The following is a 13,314-nucleotide window of genomic DNA, read 5'->3' as shown; positions in this document are numbered from 1 at the left end:
TGGAAAAACAGGAATTACACAAATGTACTCCTACCTATGATGTAAAAGTACCAGTCAAACTGTCCACATTATTTAGAACTACAGTAAGGTATACAAAGTATTGGATTCCCAGGAGGGGAGAACAATATGGTCAAATAAGAATATGTTAATTTTTATTCATTGCTAGGTGAATGTAAAGCAAAGTTTTATTTGCATTTTTACCAAATCTGGAGACATTCCAGATGATCTGACTTAAAACATTGCCATGGAATAGAAATGATGTTTAGTCTGGTGATTGGCAGTAGCACCGCAAAGAGATAAGCAGGTATCTTTCCCAGCAGTTGTGGATATTGATTGGCTAAGAAGCTGCTTTGCACATGGTCAAATATACATAGTGTGCTTCAGGGTGAACAGCAGCAGGGAGTTATTAATGCAGAGATGGTTAATTATTTTCTTGAGCCATGATGGGCTGGTTCACTAGTTCATAAGTTTGAATAATCAATGTTTGATACTCCACACTCTGATGACTGAAGAGTCAAAATTTGAATTTTCCAATTTATCATTAAGGAGAAATGTCAGGAGAAAGTCAAGTGGTTGTGTGCACATAGTATTTCACAAAGAGAAAACTTTTTAAAAGAAAAGATTAAAGTTATGTAGCATATGCTAAACATTTTAAATCAATTACGCATTTTCAATTTTGCATCATAGTTTAGTTCTAAATTCCTAATTTAAGCTCTAATAGAAAACACATGTATTTATGCTATCCTGTGGAAAGAGACAGTAATTTTTTGATTGTTTGTTCTCTAATCTCTTCAATTTTGGAAACAGTGTATTGGTGTAATTTTGGGAAGTTTTTATTTGCAATGTCAAAATTGTAACCATTGTTTTCATCTATATTGTCAGACCACTGATTTTTCTGCTAGGGTAATATAATTTAACAACAGCTTAAGTGTACTTATTGGAAACTGAGAGATTACTGTTTTACTTAAAATGTGTTATATCTTCAATTGAGAAAACTTGCCATTTAAAGTAATATTTCAGAATATTACCTCAGCATAGTTGCTTTCTATGCATAATACATAGAAGGAAAAAACAAGGCTGAGGAAAATACTCTTCCTGGGTTTAGAATAAACACATTTCATAAAATCTGGCATAGATCAGGCCATTTCATTTGAATTTTAGTATATCTGAATTCTTGCAGCAATTTTTCCCTCACAACAACTAGACCAAATATAGAATATCTAATTCCTTCGGCTTTAGTTTGTTTTGGGACTAAGTAGTCTCTGATATAGTTTGGATGTTTGTCCCCTCCAAATCCCATGTTGAAATGTAATCCCCAATGTTGGAGGTAGGAACTGGTGGGAGGTGTCTGGCTCATGGGGGCAGATCTCCCACGAATGGCTTGGTGCTGTCCTTGCGTTAGTGAGTGATTCTCGAGACATCTGGTTGTTTGCAAGTGTGGTGCCTTGCCCCCTTCTCTCTTGCTCCTGCTCTTGCCATGTTACATGCCTGCACCCCTTCCCCCTCTGCCATAATTGGAAGCTTCCTGAGGCCCTCACCAGAAGCAGATGCTGGAGCCATGCATGTACAGCCTACAGAGCCGTGAGCCAATCAGATTTCTTTTTTTTATAAATTACCCAGCCATTTTTTTTTTAATAGCAATGTAAAAATGGCCTAATACAGTCTGTAAGCAAGGTGATCACAGACTGGTTAGTTATCTTCCTCTCACACTGAGGCACTGACTTTGTTGTGTTTCTCTTCGGTTCCTTACTGCCTAGCTCAGGGCTGGGCACACAGTGAGTGCTCGATAAATGCAGACTGAAGAAATGAAGGAGACCCCAGTAAAGCAGGCCAGTTTTAAGTGGTATTAGTTAGTAATGCTGCTCAGCAAGGTCAACACTGGCTTGCTATCATGTGGACCCCATTATCTCTAAGTCACCCAAATCACTGAGAAAAGCCAGGATGCCCTTTGGCTTTAATCATTAATCTAGACAGTCAAAATAAAATAAATACCATTCATGTCAAGCTGGACTGTAGATATCTGGCTTCTGAACAGCATCATATTCAACAGGTAACTAAACTCAAGGATATGTTTGTTTCAAGTATTTTCTGGGCTCAGTAGCTCTCACTCTGGAAATTGCATTTCATAAAAATCCAGGGATCTCGCCAAGACTGCCTATCCAACCAGCAAGCTCAGGGCTGGCATGAGAATCCAAGTCATGAAACACCATGATTTTGAACCATCATCCCTGAAATACTATTTTGTTACAATTAAGGTAGAAACTAAGTGTAACATAAGACAGATAATAAAATTTTTAAATCTTAAAACTAGTAGTTAGAAGATAGCAGAAATAGTTCTCAGTAAGAACACAGATAAAATTCCAAAGGTCAGAAAAGTCTGCAGCAACATTCCATGTGGAATCAGAGCGTGGGTTTAAACCTGCAAATACATTTGTGGTTACTTCCTACCTTAAATACATTGATAGGGAGATCAATGACCACATAGATAAGGTCTCCAAGGGCAAGGCTGGCTATCAGCGCGTTGGGGCCATTCCTCATACATTTGTTCTGGTAAATGATCCTGAGCAGAGTTGCATTCCCCACCATTCCCACGATGAAAATAGTACAAGATATCACAGTGTTAATGTATTTGAAAGCTGAAGTAATTTTAGTCTGCTGTGGGCAATAGTTGTGCATTGAGCCATTGCTGGGTAGGACCAAATTAGTGGGTTGATGAGTGGTAACCAGGAAGCTGAGCTCTGTGCCACGAAAAGTGGTGAAATCATCCACATGATTGCTTAGATTTGTGCTGTATCTCTCAGGATTATCACTGATTACACATCCAACCAGCGCCAGCCAAAAGGATGCCCTGAGGCAAAGGGTTTCCATCTTGAGGCAAATTTGAGGAAATATCTCTTATTGTACTCGTGCTGCTTTTACACCTTCACTTTTTTTTTCACCTGAAACAAAAGGAAAGGTAATTTTTGTTACAAAACCCAGTTGCCAAAAAGATCATGTCAATGATTATTTATCGATTCAATTAAAATGCAGGATATATTTGGTGATTAGATAAGATATATGTATATCAGGTTACCCTATGGCCGAGCAAAACCAGAAAAAAACCAAAGCTCTATTAGGGCAAGATCTATCTCCTCTATGTCAGTCTCCATCTCCATCTCCATCATCTCCATCATCTCCGTCATCTCCGTCTCTGTCTCTGTCTCCGTCTCCGTCTCCATCTCCATCTCTATCGCTATCTATCTCTGTCTCTATCTCCATCTCCATCTCCCTATCTCTCTCACTTTCTCTCTCTCACTCATCTATGTATGTAGCTATACTTACATCTACATCATAATATGGATGAGGCTATGTCAGTTTTTCCTTCAAGTAGCAGTTACTTCTTTCTCTACATTCAGGCTGATAAGAACCTGAATTACAAAAATCTTCAAGAGTTGACATACAAACATATTTTTTAATGAAAGAGAAAAGGCATTATATGCTGAGTAAAGGGTACAGAGTATTGAGGCATAAAATAAAATTATCGAATGTAAAAATTCAATCTTCTAAAATGTGTGCTGTCTTGCATATGATAAATAATGAACATAGGAATGAAGTGCAGCACAGGTAGCCATCTAAAGTGTTATGAAATGTTAATCAAAACTCTGGTTAACACCATTAACACGTCTAACAATTTTAGTTTCAATTAAGAATGAAATAATTGATAAAGACAAAACATTTGTTTTGAAAACCTTGATGATTAATGTATAAAATCTAAATTTTCTACAGGAGTTTTTTGCTTTTTCATTTCTCAGAAATTATCATCACAATATGGTATTTGTCGATGAATGAAATGGGAGTAATGAACTTTCCCAGGCTAGTCATAGTATTTGGGTTTCCAAGGGACATCTGTCCCCATGCTATCTTTTAACCATCCTATATAGCTACATTTATTTTACGCCAGTCACTGTACTCAGTACTATATGTGCATGACGCCCTGTAATCCATACAATGGTCCTGTGGGGTAGATCCACGGTTCAATTTTGAAGATAGGGAAACAAAGGCCCAGGAGGGTGAAGCAGCTTGTCAAGGCCACAGGTGATGGGTGGCAACACTGCGATTCCAAGGCCGGTCAGTCCAACTCTGAGCCGGAGCTGTTAACCACTAAACCATCCTGTCTCTCATTCTTGTGCTTTATTTGTATGTAAAATATTTTAAAGAAGTCTCCAGAGTTTAGATGAAGCAATAGACTCAGGAGGGTGGTTAGACATTTTCAAAGACCATCTGGTATGGTTTATTTATTTATTTATTTATTTATTTATTTTTAAGTCACTTGCAGAGAGCAAGTGGTCCTTCCTGTCCAGGAAGTCTAGGAGACCTTAATAAGGAATAATCAAAGATAATTAAAAATAGTTCATCCTATTTCAATATTTTATATATTTCCTTTTCTGTAGGCTTTTATGAATCTTCAAATGAAGACATAATCTGATTTATGCAGTGGTGTGTGTATATGTCTGTGATGTATACGCCCAGGTCATAATTTAATCTTAAAAAAATTGAGTCCTGGCTGGGTGTGGTGGCTCATGTTTATAATCTCAGCACTTTGGGAGGCCAAAGCAGGAGGATTGCTTGAGCCCAGGAGTTTGGAACTAGCCTGGGCAACTTAGTGAGATCCTATCTTTACAAAACATAAAAAAGATTAGACAGGCATGGTGGCGTGTGCCTGTAGTCTCAGTTACTTAGGAGGCTGAGGTGGGAGAATCACTTGAGCCCAGGAGGTTAGGGCTGCAGGGAGCTATGATCGAGTCACTGCACTCCATCCTGAGCAGCAGAGTGAAACCCTGTCTCAAAAAAAAAAAATAAATAAATAAATAAATAAAAAGTAAAAAAAAAATTGAATCCTTTTTCTGAGTGTATTCAAGGTTGATATTAACCACTTTTAGGAATTTTGACAATTATCTTGGGAAATCAGTAAAGCTTAGGTTTGGCCAACATGTGGAAAAAATAAGATTTATTCAAGTTGTATAGAAAGTGTAGGGTATATATAAAGTGCAAGTATTGGATACTTTTGCCTTCCCCAGAGATTTCCCCCTGAACTCTGAAATAATAATAGTATTTACATATAGTAACTTATTATATATGTATCTGTTATCTGCCTTGAGCTTTACGACTCTAGGTAGGCAGGAGCAATATCTCCATTTTACTTATAAGGAAACCAGAGTCTTGAAGAAGTATTTAGGTCAAGGTTTCAAAGCCAAGAAATGGCAGGACACATAATTTTGCTTATAGGACTTGACTCACTCTGATTAAACGGGAAAAATATCAATTTTTCAAGGCTAGAGGCGGGCCATGTATTTGTCAGCTCTGACTACACTTAATTATAAACAGTTTGCAGTTTTTTCCTGCTTCTTATAATCTGGAGTGAGTATCTGGCCAAAAATTGATAGACCTATGAAATGACACCATTTCCATTCCAAAGGGAAGACCAGGACTCCAAGAGAAAAGCTTCTTGTCATCCTCCTGTTTGGATCACAGATATGGGGGGAGAAGAAATACTTTCATATCTTGTGCTGTTCAGTGACTAACGTCTTCCAGCTTCCCAATTGAAAGGGAACCTTCCATAACAGCTTTCTTAAAAATGAGAGAGAGAAGGCCTTTTTTGCAGAAATGGAATGGCTCTCTGCCAGTTACAGTCGGCTGGGAACTGACCTGTGAACTGACCTGGCTATGGTGGGTACTGCTCTACTCATCAGAGGTCCCGTGGTGCTTTGAACATTAGCATGCTGGTCTGCTTGGTTAGCTGATTATGGCAGGAGGTAAGGTCAACGCTATGGGTTCTTAAGGCATGAGAACCAGCTATCATTAAAACCCCCTTCCTTCCTCCTCCAACCATGACACCACCACAGAAATCATTTCTGATGACTTCTCTGTCAGCTCTCCACACATGTTAAGCTGCAAAACTAAGGGATACTTGGCAAAGGCCTGTGGATGTCATATTATCATTGGCTGAAAAGTACAAAACCAAATGAAAGAAGCCCCTCAACTGCAGGTTCTTCCAAGGTGGGTCTGTAGCTCATTTCCAGGAATCTGAGTCAGGCTGTGCTTTGAATCATCAGTCATAATCAGTCATAGCGCTAGTGAAGCATCTCAGGTTCAGACCTGAAGGGCATGGTCTATAGATTCAGCCTTCTTCCTGTTTGGAATCTGAGAGTTTGGGGAGTGCAAAAACTATTATTAAGAAAAAGGACTGAATCCTTACACTTACACTTTAATCATTTAACATATGAGACTCTCAGGATCAAAGTTCACCTGTAATTGGTAATTTGGAAATTCAGACCTTATCAAAATGGCATGAGTTTAGAGCATTCAATTTACATGAAATGACTGCCAAGGAGTTTCTCAATTAGCTAACACATAGACAACTACAGGTGGAGGAAAAAACAAGTAAAAGTAGGAACTTTTTACAAGTTTTCTGAGGTTTTGCTCTCCGGTTAAGAAATGAGCAACTCTCCTTAGAGACAACGCCTGACTTTAATATGCCTCCCACCCCCAACTCTATCAGGGGAAAGCCATTAGGATGATGTAAACAGAGAGTGATTATCTAGAAGCAGCCCTTGTTTTCTGCACGTGAGAAGCAACAAGTGTCCTTTAAAGGCGAGCACAGAACAAAACGCCCAGACCTCCACAGGCAGGTTTCCAAAACTAGCTACACAGGGGGTTTCCCCAAACACCTCAGTCCCTCACACCGAGTGCCCTTGGCTACCCTTGGCATACCCAGACCCAGATGTGGGGGAGGAAAAGCAAGCGAGTAAGAAAAGGCTGTGGAGCCAACTTCACAAGTAGGCGCTGGAGCAAGCCACAGAGCTTGGTGTTCCTCAAAGTTCTTGCATGCCTGGGGAAAAGGGGTCACCCAGGGAAAACTATTGGGCTTCCTCTTCCTAAAACTCCGAATCCTAAATCCTAACTTGGGGAGGTGAAGTTCACCGAACCCTACACGTTCCCGGAGCGCACCCCTCACGGAAGGCGTCCGCCTCCCCGCGCGCCCTGGGGCAAGTGGGTGCCAGTCCCTGCTGCGACGGGTCGCCCAAGCTGCAGGGCGGTAGTGCCAGAACGTTCCCAGCTCTCGTCTTCTCCCGACCGAGCGGCCCAGGCAGCATCTCCGCCATTCCCGCACCCGCCCCAGTCCCAGTCCCCGTCCCCGATAGGAAAGACTTGCACCGACCGTGGATCTCGGCGGGCGCAGACAGCTGCCGGGTCCGCGCGGCGCCTGGGCCAGAGGAAGCCGGAGCCGACGAGGGTGGTTGGCGCGGAGGGTGGCCGGTGTCCCAGGCTCCGGCGCGGCGGCTCCGGCTGCACAGCTACCCCGGCTTCAGAAAACTTCTGGGCACTTCTTCTCCGGGGGAGGTCTCGCTGGGACCCCAATCCCCGGCGGCGACCGGGTGGGATGGATGAAGCCTCTCCACCGCCTCTCCACAATCGTCAGACCAGCGGGATGACTGTACGCGCGCGAGAGGGCTCGCACGAAAAAGAAAACTCCGGAGGAACACGCCTCCAGTCTGTCCTCCCCGTCTCCTCCCAAAGCTCCAGACCTTCCACTCCACTCTGGGACCGCAAGAGAGTCCTAACCTTCCAGCTATCCTGGGACGCAGCCACTAAAAAGCACAAAGCTGCCGCCCCCTTCCAGGCCCTGAAGGGCAGGAGTCTTTTTTAACTATTTCCTTCCTGAAAGAAGAGGTGGGGGATGTGGAAGAGAGAGGGTAGAGTTTGACAGACAAGACTCGGAATTCCGAAAGGCCTTGCAGAGGAACCCATCCTCTTAGTGCAGGCAGATTTGATCTGTGATGGAACAACTGGACACAGAGCCAGGGCCCACGGGTGGTTTCTTCTCCGTCTTCCCTGCCAGCTTTGCTTGGCTTGCGTGCTCCCTCTTAAGTTTAGAGGCCGTTGAGGAGCCGAAGTGGACAGCAGTTTACTGAATCAGGTGGTTTGCTTCTATCTTGTCCCTTGTAGCCAGCATCCCACGGCTACAGACCTCCAGCCCAGGGCAAAGAAGGAGACTCAGGAGAGACTATGGAAGGTTCCAGCGCCTGGCTCCGTGAAACCTCAAGAAATTCAAACGATGAGGAAGCAGACCTTACAGAAAGTGGGTCTCAACATCTTTATCATGGCAGATACTTTATCCTAAATTGGGGGTGGGAGAGGAGATGAGGGACAAAGGCCACTGCCTGTGACATGTGAGTAAAAACTGGGGGCTCCTCAGGGAAGGCCTGCCTTGGAGTCCTTCAGTGCACTGCTAGAGTCAGCACATTGTAGAAGTGTGAGGTTGGAGCACTGGTCATGTTATATCCCATGCTGTTCTGGTTATCTGTTGCAGCTAAACAAATCACTATAAAACGTAGTGGCTTAAAACAACAACACTCATTTACTCTGCTTATCAGTCTGCAGTTTGGGCAGAGCTTGTCTGGGACAGCTCGTTTTTGCTCCATGTAGCAGGGCCTGGAGGATCCACTTCCAAGATAGTTCACTTGCTTAGTGTTGAGTGTTAGTTTTTCTCCACGTGCATCTCTCCACAAAGACTTGTGGAGACTTGTAGTTTGGGCTTCCTCACAGCATGGTGGCGGGGGTCCAAGAGTGAATGTCCCCAGAGACAGAAAGTGGAAGCTGCCAGTTTCTTAAGGGCTGGGCCCAGAAATTGGCACCGTGTCATTTCTGCTCCATTCTATTAGTCAAGCAGTCACAAATCCCAGATTGAAGGTGAGGGTATATAGAGCCCAACCCTCAGTGTGAGGAGTGTCAAAGAATTTAGGGACCATTTTGTAAAACCATCAAAGAGATCTACAGAAAACCACCATTGAAAGAGGCCTTAATAGTCATCTAGTAGGGTTAGACTAGGTATTACCCTGTGCATTAATCTTACAGCTTCTCTATGAGGGAGAATCAGCCAACCAGAATAACTAATAGCTTTTATAAGTGCCATCGTTTACATTAAAAAAAAGTGACCCTTTGGGCATGTGGCTTGGCAAGCTGACAATATTTTCGGGAAAGAAAAACTTACTGCTTCCTCCCAAAAGAGGCAGTTCACATCTTGGCCTGTGAAACGTGCTGGATTTCAGCCCTTATTCACTCTGTGGCCAGACACACTTGGACAGTGCATCACCTGCATATCTGAATGTGTCAGTCTGTCCAGTCTTTGCTAGAACACATCCATCAGGCCCTACCTCTTGAGACAGCTGATCTCACTGTGGTGTAGGACTAGTTACTAAAAATTCTTCCTTCACACCTATTAGGATAGCCATTATAGTAAAACAAAAGCAAAAACAGCAAAGAACAAGTGTTGGCAAGAATGTTGAGAAATTGGAACCCTTGTGCATTGCCAGTCTGAATGTAAAATATAGTGTAGCAGCTGTGGAAAACAGCATGGCAGCCCTCCAAAAATTAAACATAAAATTACCCGATGATCCAGCAATTCTACTTTTGGTATTTACCTAAATAATTGAAAACAGAGTTTCAAACAGATATTTGTGCACCCATGTTCATAGCAGCATTATTCAGAAAAGCCAAGAGGTGAAAACTAGCCAAAAGATGGAAACAATCCAAATATCCATCAATGTAAGAATGGATAAACAAAATGTGGTATATACATGTATGTGTATGTATATTAATACATGTACATAACACAGAACATTATTCAGCTTTAAAAAAGAATGATATATGCTACCACATGGATGAACGTTTAAGATATTATGTTAAGTGAAATAAGCCAGACACAAAAGGAAAGATAGATATTTTATGATCCCTCTTAGATGAGGTACCTAGAATAGTTGAATTCATAGGCACAGAAGGTAGAATAGTGATTACCAGGGGCTTGGAGGTGCCGAGGGGAGAATGAGGACTTAGTGTTTCATATGTTTCAGAGATTTATTTTGGGATGATGAAAAAGTTCCAGTGACGGATGGTGATGATGTTTGCACAACAATGTGAATGTACTTAATGCCAATGAACTGTACACTTTGAAATGGTTAAAATGGTAAATTTATGTTATGTATCTTTTACCATAATAAATTCTTCCTGACATCAAAATGAAATCTGCCTCTATACATTACCTGTTGATCTGCCCTCTGAATTCATAAAATGAGTTTACTGTCTCTTTTAAGATCTTTAAACATAAATAAGTGTATTTATGTGAATCATCAGCATAGACCTGCCTTTGCAAGAGAATAGGATTGCCTCATTCTAGATGAGAACAACATAAATGTTCTTTAGCTGTTGGAGATTTATATCCTCATTTTCTCAGCTTTACTTGGGGAAAATGACTTCAGGGGACTCGAACCAGTTTTTAGTCAAGTTAACTTTACCTCCAGTTACCCTTCTCCCCATAGATAATACTTTATATACTTGCCCCAACTCTATATTCCATGCTTTTTACTTTCAAAGAACATATAATTAATATATTTGACTAAGCTTTTCAACTTGTCTTCCAAAGGTTATTTCTTTCCCCTGGAAAGTGGGTTGGATGCAGATTTGCAGGTTTTCTGGGTTTCGGGGAAACTATCCTGATCACACTTGGCTTCTGGTTCAAGTAGCTCACTAAGTGGAGGATTATTGTAATGGACTTATCTTGGCGTCATGTTAGTATTGTATTGATTTCATGAACAAAAATTGCTGAAGATTAAGAAGTACTCAATATAGCACTTAAAAAACCATTTTTTTCATGTGTCCTTGGGGCAAATGTTCTTCTGAATTTAAGTTTCTTGATTTAAATTTGTAAATCCATTTCACAGTTGCTAACTCCCAAGATCCTCAACCTTGAAATGCAGTAGTGATTTTGAGTCTCACAGTATTTGCTAGAGATGTTGTGTTCATGGTTAAGCTCTCTAGGAGAAATGAAACATGAAGGTTTCAAAGAAGAACCACAAAGATTGGTTGTGAGAGTAAAGGCAGAGAAATTGGGGAAATGTATGTCAGAGACCTGAAACTGTCACTACAGCCTTCTCATTGGTTAGTGCTGTGGCCAAGACTATTGGCAGCAAACAACACCTATCTGGAGATGAAAAGACAAGCCCTATTAGTTGAAGATCCATTTTTAATTAAAACTGACTAGAGGCAATTTGTTTTAGAAGTAAGCACAGTCATGTGCCACATAACATTTTGGTCAATGGCAGACCACACGTGGTCCCATAGGATTATAATACCTAAGTTACAAGAGATTTGAGAAATATGCGTTTTAAAAAAAGAAGAAAAAAAGATTATAATACTATATATTTTTTTACCATACCTTTTCTATGTTTAGATATGTTTGGATACACAAGTACCATTGTGTTACAACTGCCTACAATATTTAGTACAGTAACTTGCTGTACAGGTTTGTAGCCTATGAGTAATAGGCTATACCATATAGCTTAGATGTGTAGCACGATCTATCATCTAGTTTGTGTAAGTACACTCTATTATGTTCATACAACGATGAAACCACATTTCTCAAAACAAATCTCCATCATTAAGACACATGACTGTACTCCAAAATTAGTCTATAGATGAGCTGCTGGAGATTCTAAAGTGCTTATGCATTGCAACAATGTTGCACATGGTGGTTTAGACCAGGTTATCCCATTAAAATATATTTAATATATCATGTAGCCCAGAGTTTTTTTTAAATTGCTGGTGGCCCCATTGGAGATCTGAGAAATCAATCAATCTTAGTATTACTAATGATAGGGTAACCAGATATTAAGTGTCCACTGATCATATATTCCATCCATTTAAAAATGTTTCAGTTGAATATAATCAGGTCTTCAGCTGTAACTTCCAGTTTCCAACAAAGATAGGGAATAGATGAACAAGGTAAACAAATACCATGAGGATGCAAATAAACAAATCTGGAAGTTACAACATTTTACAGTGCAATTAACCTGTCTATTCAACAAGCCAAGCAATGAAAAGATGATTATCTTTTTCTAGATTAAAAGAGATTTAAAGGAACATAATATCCAGTTGTGCTGTTCTGGATTGGATCCTGCTTTGGCTAAAGCAACTATAAAGCTCATTTTTTTTTTGTGGAGGCAGCTGAGAATACTTTGATTTAGACTAGGTACTAGATGCTATTAAGGAATTATTAATTGTATTAAATGTGAAAATATTATTTTGGATATATAGAAGAATGGTCTTATATCTTAGAGATTCTTTTAGGGGGAGATATAACTTACTTTTAACTACCAAGGCACAAACAAACAAGGCACATGTGTCTTAATGATGGAGATATGTTTGAGAAACATGGTTTCATCGTTAACATGACATGAGTTAAAAAAAAGTGAAAAGTACAATGAAATACAGTGGTGGACAGGCACAAGACAGACATTCCCATTCCTAAGGGAGACATAGGCAGGACCATAGGGCTATTCAGCTGCAAACGTGCATGGGTTATTCTTTAAGGAAAGGGAAGAATGGCCCCAAAGGTGATTCAGAGATCATCGGGGCTGCCACTCCACCCATGGGCCTGGGATCAAGGCTGTTTCCATCTCACTTTCAAAGGGTGGGATTGCCTCTTGGTTTCAGCAGGCCAGGATGGCACCTTCCAGTGCCTCAGGAGCAGGGTTGCCCCACAGAGCGACAGGGTGACATTTTCATCCCAACATGCCTGAAGGGCAGAGTATGGAACTAAAGAGGATTATTCTCCAGTCTTAAGATCTGGTGGGATTTTCCCTGCTAGGTTTTGAATTTGCTTGGGAGCTATTACTCCTTCCTATCTTCTGGTTTCTCCCTTTTGGAATGAGAATGTCTATCCTCTGCCTGTCCACCACTGTATTTTGGAAGTATGTAATTGCGTGGTTTCATAGGCACACACGCACAGAGAAATTTTGCTTCAGCACGAATTGTACCTTGAACCTCACCCGTATGTGATTTAGATGATTTTTAAATGACTTTGGACCTTCCACTTTAGAGTTGAAGCTGAAATGAGTTAAAACTTTGGGGCTGCTGGGGTGGAATGAATGCATTTTGCAGGTGAGAAGGACATGAATTGTGAGGGGCCAGGGGCAGAATGTTATTTTTGTATCCTCCCGAATTCATATGTTGAAGCCCAAACCTCCATCATGATGCTGTTTGGAAATGGAGCCTTTTGAAGGCAATTAGCATTAGATGAGGTCGTGAGAATGGGGCCGTCATGATCCGATTAGTGCCCTCATAAGAGGATACACCAGAGAGCTTGCTTTCTCTTTCTCTGCTATGTGAGGATTCAGTGAGAAGGCAGCAGAAAGAGACCCGTGAACAGAACCAGACCTTGCTGGCACCCTGATCGTGGGCTTCCAGATTCCAGAATTGTGAGAAAATAAACTTCTGTTG

The 13,314-nt window shown here is 41.1% G+C and overlaps 1 protein-coding gene across 1 annotated transcript in view; it reads right to left on the bottom strand.

The window, feature by feature from the left end:
- Positions 1-7,327, bottom strand: part of EDNRA (endothelin receptor type A) — a 64,681-nt gene extending 57,354 nt beyond the window's left edge. The window contains exons 1-2 of the mRNA XM_054486396.2: positions 7,199-7,327; positions 2,449-2,939 (exon numbers count right to left, since the gene is read on the bottom strand). Of these exons, the coding sequence (XP_054342371.1) occupies positions 2,449-2,868 (420 nt within the window). The 5' untranslated portion in view covers positions 2,869-2,939; positions 7,199-7,327. The remainder of the gene's footprint in view (positions 1-2,448; positions 2,940-7,198) is intronic.
- Between the last annotated feature and the right edge of the window lie 5,987 nt (positions 7,328-13,314).

This window comes from Pongo pygmaeus, chromosome 3 (genome assembly GCF_028885625.2).
Source record: "Pongo pygmaeus isolate AG05252 chromosome 3, NHGRI_mPonPyg2-v2.0_pri, whole genome shotgun sequence".
Taxonomy (NCBI): Eukaryota; Metazoa; Chordata; class Mammalia; order Primates; family Hominidae; genus Pongo; species Pongo pygmaeus.
The sequence above is the reverse complement of the archived record's forward strand: the minus strand, read 5'-3'. Positions and strand labels throughout refer to the sequence as shown.